This window comes from Rhinatrema bivittatum, chromosome 6 (genome assembly GCF_901001135.1).
Source record: "Rhinatrema bivittatum chromosome 6, aRhiBiv1.1, whole genome shotgun sequence".
NCBI classification, from domain to species: Eukaryota; Metazoa; Chordata; class Amphibia; order Gymnophiona; family Rhinatrematidae; genus Rhinatrema; species Rhinatrema bivittatum.
Window position 1 is genome coordinate 261,742,487 of NC_042620.1, and position 17,176 is coordinate 261,759,662.

Sequence of the window (17,176 nt, forward strand, 5' to 3'; positions counted from 1 at the left end):
TGCAGTAGACTCTAAGGTCACAATGGACTCAATCCATACAGCCCCTGTCGACCATTGTCCATGTAACCGACTCACTCCATCAGTCTCTCGCCTGGTGGAGAAATCAGGTCAATCTCCTTCGAAGCTTGCCCTTCCAGGCCCCAGATCCTCAAATAACTCTCACCACCGATGCTTCCAACCTCGGCTGTGGAGCCCATGTGGCCGATCTGCAGACACAAGGATCTTGGTCTCCAGAGGAAGCCAAACACCAAATCAATTTCCTGGAGCTTCGAGCAATCAGATATGCTCTCAGGGTATTTTAGGATCGCCTCTCCAATCAAGTCATCCTGAACCAGATGGACAGCCAGGTGGCCATGTGGTACATCAACAAACAGGGAGGGACGGGCTCCTACCTTCTGTGTCAGGAAGCTGCACAGATATTGGCGGAGGCCCTATCCCACTCGATGTACCTCAGGGCCACCTACTTGCTGGGAGTGGACAATGTGTTGGCAGACAAGCTGAGTCACACCTTTCAACCGCATGAGTGGTCTCTCAACCCCTCAGTAGCGAACTCCATCTTCCAACAATGGGGTTATCCTCAAATAGATTCTTTGCGTCATCTCAAAATCGCAAAGTAGACAACTTCTGCTCTCTCACTCACAGCCAACACTATTCCGCCAAGAGACGCGTTCTCTCTATCATGGTCTCCTATATGCATTCCCTCCACTTCCACTTCTCTCGAAGACTTTCGTGAAGTTACATCGGGACAAGGGAACCATGATCCTGATAGCACCTCACTGGCCGCGCCAAGTGTAGTTTCCAGTACTTCAGGATCTCTCCATTCGCAGGCACATTCCCTTGGGAAAAGACCCGCTTTTAATCACTCAAAATGACGGGTGCCTACGCCACCCCAATCTTCAAGCCTTGTCCCTGATGGCATGGATGTTGAAAGTTAATCCTTAACCTTTAATCCTTAACCTTTCTGAACCAGTTTCCCGTGTCCTGATTGCTTCATGGAAACCTTCGAGAACATCTTATTCTTACAAATGGACCAGGTTTACGTCATGGTGCTCTTCTCAGTCCTTTGACCCCCTTTACCTGTCCAATCACGAAGTTTCTGGACTATCTCTGGCATTTGTCAGAGTCAGGTCTAAAAACTTTCTCCATCAGGATGCATGTCAGTGCGGTAGCTGCCTTCCATAAAGGTATCAGGGATGTTCCCATATCAGTACAACCCCTTGTCACACATTTTTTGGAGGGCTTGCTTCACCTCAATCCTCCTCTGCGACCTCCGGCCCCTTCTTGGGACCTCAACCTAGTTTTGGGTCGGCTCATGAAACCACCATTCGAGCCTCTTCAATCCTCTGACCTTCGATATCTCACATGGAAAGTAATTTTCCTTTTGGCAATCACTTCCGCTCGCAGGTTTAGTGAATTACAGGCTCTAGTTACCTATCCGCCTTAAACTTCTGCAGGACTGGGCAATACGCCGCACTCACCCTAAATTCTTGCCTAAGGTAGTTTCGGAGTTTCATCTCAATCAATCCATTATACTACCTACCTTTTTTCCCAGGCCCCATTCCAATCCAGGAGAGCAGGCTCTGCATATCCTTGACTGTAAACGGGCTCTAGCGTTCTACATAGACCGTACAGCTGCCCACAGAAAGAACACTCAATTATTTGTCTCTTTCCATCCTATCAAATTGGGGCAGCCTGTGGGTAAACAGACTCTCTCCTCCTGGTTGGCGGTCTGCATATCCTTTTGCTATCAACAAGCGGGCATTCCATTTCAAGACCGTGTTAAAGCACACTCTGTGAGGGCCATGGCGACTTCAGTAGCACACCTACGCTCGGTGCCGCTTCCTGACATTTGCAGGGCTGCAACCTGGAGTTCTCTCCCATTATTGCTTAGATAAAGCCGGAAGACAAGATTCCATCTTCGGCCAGACTGTCTTGCGCAACCTATTTACAACGTACCAACACCCTTCTGCCTGCCCAGTGGGGTTCAGGATGCCCTCGGCCAAATTTCATTCCAGGCCTAGTGCTTTGCACGTCTGCGTACATTTGGTGCATACTCGGGCATCCTTAGCTCGGTACTCACCCATGTGAGGACTACCATGCTGCTTGTCCTCTGAGAAAGCAAATGTTGCTTACCTGTTATAGGTGTTCTCATAGAACAGCAGGATGTTAGTCCTCACGAAACCCGCCCGCCGCCCCGCGGTGTTGGGTTCATAACGTTTTCTTATTTTATTTTTGGCACTACCTGTAGCTTTTTAACAAGACTGAAGGGGGACTCCTGCTGGCTGTAGGGTTAGTGCCATGCTGGGCATGCCCAGTAGGGGCCAGTCAAAGTTCTGGAAACTTTGACAGAAGTGTTCTGTGATTGGGCTCCATCCTGTGATGTCACTCATATGTGAGGACTAACATCCTGCTGTCCTGTGAGAACACCTGTTGCAGGTAAGCAACATTTGCTGTGTGTGTGTTCGTGTTCTCACATGCTCACTCTCACACACACAAAGAGGTGCTTTCTGTCCCTCTCCTCAGAATGTAGAGACAGCAGCAGCCTCCTTCCTTGGGCCTGTGCAGCATCTTACACACACATGCTCACACACACACACACAGACAGACATGCTCTTACACAAACATAAGCTCTCTCACATGCTTTCTCTCCTCTATACGTTCTCACATGTTGTCTCTCTCATGTGTTTGTGTGTATAGGAGAGAGAGAGAGAATGTGTGTGCATGTTGGAGAGTATTTGTGAGTAAAGAGAGTTTGTATGCTCCCAGCTCCCAGTAATCCATGACAATCTCAGGATGACTAGAAGTCAAAGGTTCCCAGGTATGGCGAGCAAGGGCTTTTTTAAAACTTTATTTTAATTATTGCGTGTTTGATGTGTTTGCTGTTATGAAATATTTTATTGGTGTTTGGGAAATTTTAAAAAAGAGTTTTTAATTGGATGATATTTTTGTCAACTGTTTTGAAATATTTATTCATAAGTATAGTTTTACTATCATTTATATTTCTGGATTTTATAGTTTGATGTTCTAATGACATGGTAATTCTGTTTTTCCATTGTTGCATTGCATACAGACTCTCTTAAATCTATCTTGTGGTTTCCAGTTCAGTTTTTGTCTGCACATTTCTCTTGATAGTCTATTCTCTCTTTATCTGTAGTGAGAGTTTGTCTGTGTTCTGCATATGTGACCAAGATTAGGTATTTTGCTAGCATGCAGCTTGGTAGGGATCTATAATATTTCAACTTGTTCTATTTTCATAGGAGGTGCATTGGTGTTTTGGGACTTATGTAATATTTGCAATGTTGTCTCTTCATAGTGCTGTTTTGGTATAGGAGGTTTACTGTATTGTATTATAATTCATTGTTTTCAGAGGATTCATTGTCCATTTGATTTCAGCATCAAATTAAAACACAATTTTTAAATGCCTATAATACTATAGATTGTATGTAAGTGGCTATGTGCTATGCTATGCTGTGTCTGGGTTCCTCAGCCAACTGTTGGGAGCACCTTAAGAAGAGATCAATGAAGAGTGTGGATGATTGAGTCATTCATAATATTTCTGAAACCTTAGGAAAAATGAGCAGTGCTCCCATAATACACATGAACATAAGAACATAAGAAAATGCCATACTGGGTCAGACCAAGGGTCCATCAAGCCCAGCATCCTGTTTCCAACAGTGGCCAATCCAGGCCATAAGAACCTGGCAAGTACCCAAAAACTAAGTCTATTCCATGTAACCATTGCTAATGGCAGTGGCTATTCTCTAAGTGAACTTAATAGCAGGTAATGGACTTCTCCTCCAAGAACTTATCCAATCCTTTTTTAAACACAGCTATACTAACTGCACGAACCACATTCTCTGGCAACAAATTCCAGAGTTTAATTGTGCGTTGAGTAAAAAAGAACTTTCTCCGATTAGTTTTAAATGTGCCCCATGCTAACTTCATGGAGTGTCCTCTAGTCCTTCTACTATCCGAAAGAGTAAATAACCGATTCACATCTACCCGTTCTAGACTTCTCATGATTTTAAACACCTCCATCATATCCCCCCTCAGTCGTCTCTTCTCCAAGCTGAAAAGTCCTAACCTCTTTAGTCTTTCCTCATAGGGGAGTTGTTCCATTCCCCTTATCATTTTGGTAGCCCTTCTCTGTACCTTCTCCATCGCAATTATATCTTTTTTGAGATGCGGCGACCAGAATTGTACACAGTATTCAAGGTGCGGTCTCACCATGGAGCGATACAGAGGCATTATGACATTTTCCGTTTTATTCATCATTCCTTTTCTAATAATTCCCAACATTCTGTTTGCTTTTTTGACTGCCGCAGCACACTGAACCGACGATTTCAATGTTATCCACTATGACACCTAGATCTCTTTCTTGGGTTGTAGCACCTAATATGGAACACACAATTAATGAAATGCATGCATCTGTGCAGATTATGCTCAGTCATGCTCATGTTTCAAGTTAATTCACGAGTGCATCACTTATCATTGGTGGACCTGTTGGTTCTGTTGATCCATTGTTAGATAGTTCATTACCATTGTCCTGGGAATGCTACAATAGAAGGAACAGGGGAACAAGAGAGAGGAGGCCATTTCACGGGCAGTGATTACAAATGTATGCAAATGAGAGGATCATGTAGTCAGGTTCCTCTTCCCCCTAGTCCTCATGTCCAGTTTAATTTAAATGTAATTTAAAACCTTCTTTTTAGCCTCCACAGTCCATTGTACTTGGCAGGTTACCAGTGTACATACATAATATATATGTCAATAAAAACAAGTAACATAATAGACTGGTCTATGGAAAAGTATACAACCCGGGTGGGGGGAAGGGGGCAAGGAAAGGAAGGATGTAGGAACCCGAACCCCAAATCCTTGAAGTACTTTTAAAGTTCATTATAGCATAAAAGGTCTCCAATATTATTCAATATCCAGTACACCTTACACACTTGTTGAGGCTCCTTGGAAAGTGGGATAGGTGTCTTTCCCTCATCACAATAGAATCTTGGTTACTCGACTATTGCTTGCTGCCTGGTTTACCATTGCAAAATTCTGGAAATTTAACCCTTCCCTTGAATATTAGCACAAGCAAACTCAAGATATAGCTGACATTGAGAAGCTCAGATATGAGTAAAGGGGGGAAAATGCAAGTTTCTCATATAGGGATGCTATAGGATATTTTATAAGCTGGATTTGAGCAGAGTTCATTGGAGGTAATTCTTCAGTGCCTAAAGTTATTACTGCTGATATTTAATCACAAATGTCATGTGGCTGCTGATGCTGTCTATGGATTTTCTCTCTTATTGTGATATTTGTCCAGTTATCTTTTTATGCCAAAAATTTAAATGAACAGTTTAAAGAGAGTATCATGGTTTATCCTTTTTATATGATTAAGTGATCAGAGCCAAGTCCTATCAAGAAGGAATAGAAGTACCCAACAGTTGTCCAGGTTTTAGAAAGCTTAGGCTAGATAATTTTCAGAAGAACAGTCTCTAGAATACCTGGAAGCTCAATTCAATACAAAGATGGGCCATGTATTTCTAACTTCAAAATGTTTCCACAATCATAGTTCAAGTAGAGAAGTTTGTAGCCCTGGAAGCACTCAGAGCTTGGGACTACCTTCTGTGTATGATTGCTGCAGCCTTAAATCTAGTACTGAATTCCAAAGCCTACTTGTGACCTCTTTAGTATTGTTCTTTCTCATTGGTCGCCTCAATCTCAAAATTACAAATGCTTTCACCCTATCATGTCCAGTTATTAGTCTTTATTGCTGGTTAATACCTCAAAATTTAGTAAATGGAGTGAATTTCAAGAATTCGTTGTGGATTCTGGTCACTACAGATGCAAGCCTGTCAGATTGGGGGTGTATTGTCAAGATCAAATAGTTCATGGATTTTAGACTCGAGGATGTCTCATGGGCCATCAACAGGTTGGAAACCAGGGCAATTTGGTTAGCCTTTATTCATTTTCCGCCCTTAGTAAAGGAAAGAACATTGATAGTTCTTTCCAAAAATGGAACTGCAGTTGCCTTATGTGAACAAGTAGGGAAGTACTCAGAGTCAAGGAGCATCTGAAGAGACAAACATGTTTTCTTGGATGGAGAAGAATTTTCTACATATTTTGGCAATGCACATTGCGGGATTGGAAAATGTTTAGGCCACTTTTCTCAGCAGAAATAAGCTGGATCCAGGCAAAGGGGAGCTCAATCGGGAGGCTTTTCAGAAGATAATGAACCATTGGGACACTCCTCAAATTAGTCCTATGGCAGCTCACAAAAATGCCAATGTTTGATTTTTCAGTCGATGTGAAGAACATGGCAGTGAAGGGATAGACGCATAGATCAGTTTTGGTCAGGAGGGGAGTTAAAGTTTTGTTATTCCCACCATGGCTGCTGATAGGTCAGGCTTTAAGAAAAACAGATGGAAAAAGCTTGAGTTATTGTATTAGCACTGGATTGGCAAAGAATATCTTGGTATGTGGATTTAATGAGATGACAGTTCTCAGGAAATCGAGACCCATTTGTCCAGGGGCCAGTTATCATGGAGGATCCTACTCAAGTATATCTTACGGTTTAGTTCTTGAGAGGACAAGATTGTGCAGGGAAGGTTACTCTTGCTCTGTAATTTCTATTCTGTTAAAGTCTCAGAATAATTCTACTTCCCTAGCTTATGTTCAAATAGGGTGTTTGAAGCACATTGCAAAGAATGATTAGTGTCTCCTTGGTGAGCAGATATTTCAAAAAATTTAATCTTTCTTCAACAAGGCTTGGATGAAGGTTTAGTCTTAAATTCACTAAATCTTCAGGTAGCTGCAATTTCATGTTAGAGGTAGAGTTCAGAGGTCTTAGTTGCAACCCACCTGGATGGTGTTCGATTCCTTCGTGGGGTTAAGAGAATATGTCCCCCAATTTAGACCACTGGTTCCTCATTGGAACCTTTCTTTGGTACCAAAAGCTTAGTCTATTAACATCTCCATTTCAAACTTAAAAGATCTTTCTTTAAAGATGTTGTTTTTTTCTAGTTGCTATTTGTTCACCGATATGTGTTTGCGTTTCAGGCTGCCTCCTGTAGAGATTGTTTTCTGAATTTTACCTCTGATTCAATAAGTATTTGTACAGTACCTTCTTGTCAAAAGTAGTTTTTAGTTTTCACCTAAATCAGACTTATTTCTCTTCTGCTTTTTCAAGGGAAGAGTGTCAGGGCAACAGCAAGCCTTTGAGGTTATTGGATGTTCGTCAAATTCTTCTTAGATACCAAGAAGTTGTTAATTGTTTTTATAAATCAGGCTATTTTATATAGAGGTCAGTGCAAATGTGAAATGGCCTCAAAAGATACAAGTAGCAAGGTGGATTGAAGAAACAGTTTCAGCATGTATGCAGAAGAGTTGCCAAGCACCAGAAATTCTTCGTGCTCATTCTAAATCACATAGCCACTTTATGCTAAAGAGGGTGCTTCTTTTGAATCGATCAAACTCAGAACAGCCCTAACTTCCACCCTCCCAGATTAGTTGGGCTTTGATACTTTTCACTTAGATAAGCAACTGAATTAACCATGCTGTATGGGTACATTCTCCATGCCACTAGGTGGCGGAGCTCTCTAAGACTAGCAAAGTCTTTTAGCTAGGTGCTCCCTCCCTCCTGTAATCTGACAGGATTACCTCAGGCTCCTCAGTATAAATTTTTCCACGCAACAGTGCGCGGAGCTCTCTATTTATCCTCACTATACTTAAACAAATGGTTATATTTCTATATAAAAACATCTTAATAGGAAAGAAAGAAGATGAAGATAAACTGAAATCATGAAGAAAAAAACCCCCAACCTTCCTCGAAGCTGCCCTCTCGAGATTGTTCAGCATCTCAGGGCACTAACCTCCCCCCCCCCCCAAAACCGACTTGATGCCTTAACTTTCCTAGCATGTAGCCAGATGGACTCAGGACCAGTGGTATAGTGTACTCCTGATAGCAGATGGGAGACGGAGTCAGATTTCAAAGCTCACGTCAGCCTGCATATACCCGTGAGCATGCTCAGCTTTTCAGTATTTCTCAGTCTCCCATAGCAGATGCGGACACTATTCCACACTAGAATAGTGTTAACAATTACAGCAAAAAGAAAAGAAATCTACAGCAAAAAGAAAGAGATGTACCTTTAAGAAGATCGAGCCCCGCTCTCCTGCGGTGAAACCTAAGGGTCCCTCCCCCAGTTGAGAATGCCTGAGGTGATTTCCGATATCCCTCAGAGGTGTGCATTGGTCCCGGCATGGACTTAGCCTCCAGAGTGGCTGAAAGGCAGTGTGTGCGCATCCGAGCGCGGTGGTGAAGGTAAAACCCTCTCCTCCCACAGCTGGAGACCGTCCGATACACAAGCAGTAAACATCGAGACCAGGTAAGAAGGAAACTTTACTTTAAGGTCTCCGGTCTCCAGAACTCGGATCGCCGTACCGACTCTGCTTCCAGCAAGTTAGAGGGAATTCTGATCGAGTCGAGCAGCCTTGGTTAGGCTAGACCCCGATCCGGTCCAAGGGTCCACACATGTGGATACCCTTAAGGGGGACGCCATCTTCCCTCCCCCTCGGTACGCGCAGGATCTTCCGGCGGCCTATGAGCATAACTTGTGCGCACCCCATAGAGTCGCACGCAGTGGTGCACACAACTAGGAGCAGAGTGCACTTCCGAGCTGCGCGCACACTGGAGCACCTCCAGGCGCATAACTAAGGCCGTGCATAAATGCCATGCACATATCTCCGGCCGTGCACAAGTGCCGAGCGCATAACTACGGCTATGCACAAATTCTCACACGCAGTGAAACTTGTGCGCCTAGACACAGATTCAATGGCACCAGTGTCTAAGAAGGCCAGAAGGCCCTCTCTTTGCACAGCCTGCCACATAAGAGCCACGCAGACTGAATTGAAGTCCTGCCTATACCCGCGGTGTGAAGAACCCAGGGGGAATGGACCCCCACTGTCAGAGGGGTCCGAAACTACTGAGGATTGATCCCCAGACCTACGTATCTCAGCACAGCCTTCCCCACAGGAGATCACCTCTGGGGCATAACTCCACCCCTCCCCTGGTATGAACATAGACCCAGGGACCTCCTCTTGGGTGGAATTCTTCAAAGGGCTGCGAACAGCCTCCGCTGCGCACCAGGCTCAACCCAGGCTGGGAGCACAAGATCCTCCCAGCACTACTCGGATGCCTCGTGACAGGCCTTACCTAACCAAGAATTTCCCTATTAGGGGTCCAGACACCTTAGTGAGGAGAGTGATTCCCTGGAAGAAGGAGAAATTCCTCTAGGGATGGAACCATACCAAACCATGCTTCACTTCTGCCACAAGGATGAATTACCAGCCCTTGTTTCTCAGACTCTGAAGATGTGGGGCATTCCAGGCACTGACCCTATGGTGAAACCAAAGAGGAACTCTATCTTGGTGCCCTCTCGTAAGGCCTCATGCTACTGTCCTATGCTGGAAGCCATCCAGGAACTGATGACCTGGAATGGAATGCCCCAGAGGCCAACTTCAAAGGGGGGCGACCCTTGGGAGCCCTATACCCTGGAACCTGCGGCCAAGGAGTGCCTGCATTCCTGAAAGTGGACGCTATGGCCTGTGCAGTCTCAAAGCGAGCAATGATTCCCGTTGAGGGAGGAGCGGCCCTGAAGGACAGATGATTGGAGTCCATCCTTAAGCAGGCCTTCGTCACAATAGCAATGAAACTGCAGATTGCTTGTTGCTGCATACTGGTAGCACATGCCTGATTACTCCTCTCTAGAGACGCAAATTCGGCCGGAAATACGATGGAATCTGCGGCATCCTTCCTCACTGACACAAGCTCAGACCTAGTGCGCACCCCAGCCAGAGGCGTTGCCTTAGTAGTAGCAGCCAGAAGACAAATATGGCTACGAAATTGGTATGCGGACGCGACATCTAAAGCAAATCTCACGAGATTCCCCTTAAAGGATCTCTCTTGTTGGGAGCATTTTGGAGAAGTTAGCCAACAAATGGGGCGAATCTCCAGTGCCCGACTACCGGAAGATAGAGGTAAAAGACCCCAGTGTTCCTCCCACAGAAGGACCTGGGGCAGAAGTCCGCAGCGCTTTAGACCCTACAGGAATGCAGTCCCAGGTACCTCGCCCCTCCAGAAAGAACCAGTCCTCCTGGAGCAGACACACAAAGAGGATAGCAGGCCCGGGGGACAGGCTCCAGCCGTACCCCACATGAGAAGAGACCGGTCCATCCACAGGAAGAAGTCATGAGGGTCGACTTGCCCTCTTGTACCAAAGATGGGTCGAGATAACGTCTGACAAATGGGTCCTAAATATCATTCGAGAGGGGTACTCTCTGGAATTTCGCTGCATCCATCGAGACAAAGTTATAAGATCACCCTGCCACTCCCACTCAAGAGACTGGCAGTAGAAACCACATTAACAAAACTACTCAGACTGAAGGCAATAACTTGGGTGCCCAAGCCCCAGCAAACTACTGAGTGCTATTCCATCTAGTTTATCGTTTTCAAGAAGGGAAGGGTCATTCCGACCCATCTTAGATCTCAAGAACGTCAACCGTCATCTAAGGATGCCACATTTCCGCTCCGTTATAATGGCAGTACAGCCGGGAGAGTTCCTAACCTTCCTGGACCTTTCCGAAGCCTATCTTCACATCCCAGTTCATCAGGATCACCAGTACTTTCTGTGTTTTGCAATACTGGGTCACCATTACCAGTCCCGGGCGCTTCGCTTGGGCCTAGCAACCGCCCCCAGGACCTTCACCAAATCATGGTGGTCGTGGTGGCAGCACTGAAGAAGGAGGGGATCCTGGTACATCCTCTCATGGACGGCGGGCTGATCAGGGCAAAATCTTCGGAGGAGAGCAGATAGGTGACCAGCAGAGTCAAGAGCCTACTGCAGGAGCTCGGATGGGTCATGAACAGCAAATGGAATAGTTCTCCTTCCCCTGAGGAGAATAAAACGGAAGTAACAATCATGACAATTGATGACCAATGCATGCCTCAAGGTATGGGTCTACCTTCAAACCTGCGGCCTCATGGCATCAACCCTGGAGGTCTATCTGTGAGCAAGTGCCCACACACAACTGCTCCAGTGCTCCCTACTGTCATGATGGACCCCACTGTCCCAAGACTACCCAATTCACCTCCAAATACCAGCAGAGGTTCAGGTTCAACCCCAATGGTGACTACAGGAAGTCCACCTAAGCGGAGGAGTAAGCCTATCCCCACCGAAACGGATCATGCTAGCCTGCGAGGGTGGAGAACCCACTGTCAGGAAATGATTGTCCAAGGACAAGAGAACAAGAAAGAGGCGGAATGGAACATAATCTGCCTGGAAGCTCGAGCAGTCAGGCTAGTGTGCCTGCCATTCAGTCACAGACTCCAGGGTGAGTCAATCAAAATAATGTCAGACAGCGCGAAAACAGTGGCTTACATCAACCGCCAGAGAGGAACCAAGAGTCGGCAGGTGTCTATGGAGATAGACCCTCTCTTGACAGGGCCGGAGATAAACCTACGAGGGATCGCGGCCTCCCAATTTGTGGGAAAAGATAATGTCTCAGCAGACAATTCCAGCAGAGAGAGCCTAGACCCAGCGTAATGAACGCTGTCGACCACAGCCCTCCAACTGATAGTAAATAGCTGGGACCTCCCAGCTTTGGATCGACTGGCAACCCAGCTCAGTGCCCAAGTTCCCAGGATCTTCAGTCACAGATGAGAACCACAACTTGGGGACTCGAGGCTCTTGTCCAAACCTGGTCACAGGAAAACCTATTGCACGCTTTCCCATGGCCACCACTGGGCAGAGTCATCCGCAAGATAGAGCACCACAGGGGACTTGTTTACTAGTCGCCCCTGATTGACCAAGACAACCATGGTACACAGACATGCGAAAACTACTTGCGGGAAACCCTCTGTGCCTACTTCCACACAGGGATCTCATCCGGCAGGGCCTGATCCTCCACGTTGGTCCATCTCGATTCTCTCTTACGGCCTGACCCTTGAGAGGCCCAGCCTGAAGAATCGCAGTTACACAAGGGCGTGATGGACACTCTGCTTCCAGCACACAAAGTCTCCATATCCCTGTCTTACATACAGATCTGGAGAGTATCCGAAGCCTGGTGTAAGAACCGCGGGATTCTCTTGCTGACAGCCAATAATCCATGATCCTGGAGTTCCTGCAGGGACGGTATGAAGAAGGGGTTGGCACTCAACTCCCTCAAGCTCCAACTTGCCACACTGACTGGCTTCACTACCGAAGTAGACGGCATCAGACTAGCAACCCATCCAGATGTGTCCCACTCCCGGAAAGGGGTTAAACAACTCCGACTACCCCTAAAGTGGCTGGCACCTCTATGGAATCTCTGCTTAGACAGAACTTCCTGCAGACCAACTCGTGGTCTGCCACCACGCCTCTTAACATTGAAGGCGGCATCCTTGGTGCTTCAGCTCGTTGCATCTCTGAACTCAGGCACTATCCTGTTGGGAACCGTCCCTAGGCTCACACCTAGAACCATACAACTGCGCACAGTCTCCTTCGTCTTACTGAAAGTGGTTTCCCAGTTTCATGTGAACCAAACCATCTCGAGACCATCTTCAGATGAACATAAGGACTCTGAAGGCTCCACCTCCTTCGCCATCTAAATGTCGGCAGACTCCTAGTCAGATACCTGAAAAGATCGGGACCTGTGCGCAAAACTGATGGCCTGTTCATTCTTCACAGTGGGAAGGAACAAGGGGAAGCGGCATTGCGGGCGACCATAGCCTGCTGGATCAACGAAGTAATTAATGTAGCATACATAGAGGCAGGAAAACCATTACCTCTACAGGTCAAGCCGCATTCTACAAGGGCCCAGGCAGTCTCCTGGGCTGAAACCAAGCCATTTTCGCCAGCCGAGATCTGTCAGCCAACGACATGGTCCTCCCTACACACCTTCTCCAGGTTCTACTGCCCGGATATTCAGGCCAGGTAGGTCACAGCTTACGCAAGGGCAGCATTAAGTGGGCCACGGGCAGCCTCCCACCCTGGAGGGGAGTAGCTTTTGTACATCCCATTGGTCCTGAGTCCATCTGGCTACATGCTAGGAAATGGAGAAATTACTTACCTGATAATTTCATTTTCCTTAGTGCAGACAGATGGACTCAGCATCCCGCCCACGGCTGCTCCAGAAATAGAGAACCTCTGATATCAAATCTCAAGACTGAGCAAGTAAGGGTAAGCCACAGTCTACCTCTAATCCAAGACACCCGCAGTTACCCAGGTGTCGGAGTTCATTGTTTCCATGCACTGGCGGTCTCCAGTTTCAAACTTTACTTACGGTATATATAATCAGTTGAACCAGTTCAAGTTCATTCAAGGGTCATCAAGTATTAAACATATATCCACACTGGCTTTTCGAAGAGAATACTGAAGAGCTGAGCATGCTCATGGGTATATGTAGGCTGACATCAGCTATCTTTTCAGGTATCGACGCATGCACCGTGGGGCCGACGCACCTGCCGGGCACAGAGGCATCGGCATGCGCACTGGCTCGCCGAGGTCTTGATGTGGGCTCGGACGCACCAGACTATCCTGGACACCATCTAAACAGACGCAACACGCGCGGAAACGGGGAGCGCCGAACACGCCAAATACAGACACGGGATGCACTGAACACCGGCGGAGACTCCGAATGCACCAGGGCATGGGTGCCTGGTGCATGGTACGTTTATGCACACCATCCATCTGACACTATCAAGGAGGGTGGGTGGTATGAAAAAAGAGGGAATGAGATGGATCCTTTGAAGGGCTCCTAGATCTTATATTAGGAATTGTGTTGAGATATTGTTCCTGTATGTTTCTTCATTGCTTGAACACTATTCTTGAATATTATCTTTGTAATTTTTCAACTCGTTTCCCAATAAAATAAAAGAAAAAGGAAGTCAGCAACAAAGCAAAGGCACCCATGAGCGCACCGAGACGTCCACGCGACTGAAATGGGTCACAGCTACAATGCAAAAACCCCACATAACAAACGCGTGCTTAACCACCGCTAAAGCCTACTAATGGGCATTTAAAAAAAAAAGTTCTCAGACTGGTGCACCTAATCCTGCCTCTACACTCCAAAGATACGAATGGCGCCTGCCATGCTGAAGCCTATGACTTCCTCGTGCACGTTCTACCACCGACGCGATCGGTTAGGTAAGTCAAATACTAATGATACCACAACGATCCCGGGTCATTTTTGACGTGCCTATTCAACCAATGGCCCTACCACAGCATTAGGGTGGAGATCCCATAATTAGGTACTGTGCACAATTCTCCTTTCCATATTAACGTGCACCTTCCCATTCACTCCCTGCTAGTGGACAGGATGATACTGGCGGCTTCTAAGTCCAGGCTTCATATTTTCACACACTGCCAACATAGGATAATTTACCAGATGACTTCCAAAAAAAAAAAAAAGAGAGAAGGAATACAACCTTTTCATCTGCAATGCTCAAAGCCTGCATTCACACCATCGTTTTTACATCAAGCATACCTGTGGATAATCTACGGGCTCTAACGCCACAACGTCATCCAGCTCGACAGACACCATTTACCTCCTCAAGATCATTCCCCTGAGGGAGGAGTGAAACGTTTCCTAAGGTTTAAAAAAAAAAAGAAAGAATGTCTCTTCTGACACTTGCCAACCAGACATCTTACATGGTTACATTCTGCAACCATAGAAGACAATATTCCCGACATATGTGCAAATTTACCATTTCGTCCAGGCACTTTATTCAAAATCAGTTCACTGATACATTCACAAGGCTTAAGAAACATCAAGCAGCAGTCTCACTCCTATTCTAGGCCTCTCTCTTGCCAACCATCGAGACGGCAGATCAACAGTGGACAACATGTCAGCATACGTGAAGACCTCACCAAAGTGCAGTAACCGGCGATTCCTCAACCTATAAAAAAAAAGAAAAAGAAACCCAGTGGAGTTTTTAAAAGCCATGGGACCACCATCCACCTTTGAGGTGAAGGTTGTCCGCTTATCTTCCAGCCTAAACTCACATAAATCGAGTCAATGGGGTTTTTCTCGAAATTACACATCTCGTCTCACCAGACAAACATCCTGCAAGAGCTCCGGATGTTTACTAAAAAAAAAAAAAAATAATAATTTTCTTTGCAGAATGACTTGTCTCAATTATTTCTTTTGTTTCCGGACGGACAACCATTCCGTCCGATATAAGGTTCTTCCATTCTGCCTTGCTTCTTCCCCCACAGGTTTTTCACCAATGCAGGGCACTGGTGAAACGCACCTTCATCGTCATAAAATGCAAGTATTTCTCTATCTGGCTAATTGACTCCTACTAGGCATCCAATCCAACATTCCATGAAGCAATCTTTACAGAGATTTCTTCTCTAAACAATCTAATACTCCTTAACAACAACAACAAAAAAAAAGGAAAACAAAAGGTCATCAGGGAGCCTTTTCAAACCGTACAGTTCATAGGCGCCTACATCGACAAGGCTTTCCTACCTCACCCAAGAACTCTGGGTCTCTCCACACGGTATACAGCTCTGCTTCATAATACCACAATGGCAGCTCACCAGGTCCTGCCTGTTCTGGGACATATGATGGCAACCATCTCCGTGGTTCCACGTGCCCACCTATAAAGCACCAATGAGCTCAGTTTCTCCATACATGGACCACTCACATTTCCTTGATCAGCAGCAGGGGAAGGAAACCCATAATCCTGATTAATCCCGCTTACTTAATCGGTGGGCTCCCCCTGCGTTCCCTGCGTCATCAGTTAATATCCTCAATAGCCTAAATCTAGTACTAAACTCCTCCAAGACCGAAATACTACTCATATCTCCAGAGAACAGCAATCTGACCGCTTCTCATCCAACCAACCCACCAACCACTCAAGTGAGGGATTTAGGAGTGATAATTGACAACAGGCTGAACTTCAAAGCCTCCATCAACAGAACGACCAAAGACTGCTTCCACAAACTCCAAGTTTTAAAAAGGATAAGACCTCTCTTCCACGCCCAAGATTTCAGAACGATCCTCCAAGCAATTATTTTCTCAAAGTTAGATTACTGTAACGCTATCCTACTTGGTCTCCCTTCCTCCTACACCAAACTGCTCCAAATGGTACAAAACACAGCAGCCCGTTTACTAACAAACACCAAGAAAAGAGACCATATTTCCCCAATTCTAAAAGACCTTCATTGGCTACCAATTCACTTCAGAATCATCTACAAATCCATCTCCTTGATATACAAAATCATCCATCAACACACCACAATTGACCTACAATTTCCTCTCCGCTTACACAATTCCACAAGACCTACCAGAGACGCATACAGAGGATCCCTCCATGTACCCCCTACTAAAACCACTAGTCACATTACCTTAAGAGATCGAGCCCTCTCCACAGCTGGCCCACCGTTATGGAACTCCATCCCTCCCGATCTCAGACAGGAGCCTTGCCTCCTAACCTTTAGAAAAAGACTCAAGACTTGGCTGTTTATGCAAGCTTTCCCGGACTTAAATTAATGCATCTCGCCATCAACATATCCAACACAGCAGCTGTACCTCATCTCCTTGTATATAATTTAGTCTCTGCTAAACTATCTTTATTTCCTCTGATCCCAGTTCAATAGTCCTTGTTAATTGTAACTGCTTTCTTCGACACGTTATTTCTGTTTTGATGTATTTATTGCACCCCTGTTTATTTGTAAACCAGCATGATGTGATCGTTTCATGAATGCCGGTATATAAAAACCTTAAATAAAATAAATAAATAAATAAATAATTCACCACAGATAACTCCCCCAAGGCCGGGCACTCTCATCTGAACGAAATATAGATACAAAGTCTATGAACTTCGTAATCAAGTATGCTAAACATAAACCTTCCAGAACTTGCGGCAGTCAGAAACACCCTCCTAACATATGCTTCCCTAAATAAATAAATAAATAAATACAACTCCGGAATCACACGGAATCCAGATTCCAATGTTCTAGTAAACTAAACAGGAACCCCGGTCCATGGAACCTCTACACAGAGGGGATCAAACACGGGAGCAGACTCACTTCACTTAACTCAGCTCTCTGCTTGGACTTACTAATTCCAGAGTGGTCATACTCAATCAATATTCTCAAATTGGGATTTTACTGCGGTAAGTCTCTTGCGACAGACT

General features: G+C 45.7%; 1 protein-coding gene across 4 annotated transcripts in view; it reads left to right on the forward strand.

The window, feature by feature from the left end:
- The window catches only part of PPP4C (protein phosphatase 4 catalytic subunit), a 147,353-nt gene that overhangs the window by 58,477 nt on the left and 71,700 nt on the right, over nt 1-17,176 (forward strand). The window contains exon 1 of one of the 4 annotated variants that reach the window (XM_029607002.1): nt 13,675-13,698. The exons of the other annotated variants lie outside the window; for them this stretch is intronic. Coding sequence (XP_029462862.1) covers nt 13,681-13,698 — 18 coding nt within the window. The 5' untranslated portion in view covers nt 13,675-13,680. Of the gene's footprint in view, nt 1-13,674; nt 13,699-17,176 lie in introns of those variants that run through there. 4 annotated transcript variants of the gene reach the window in all.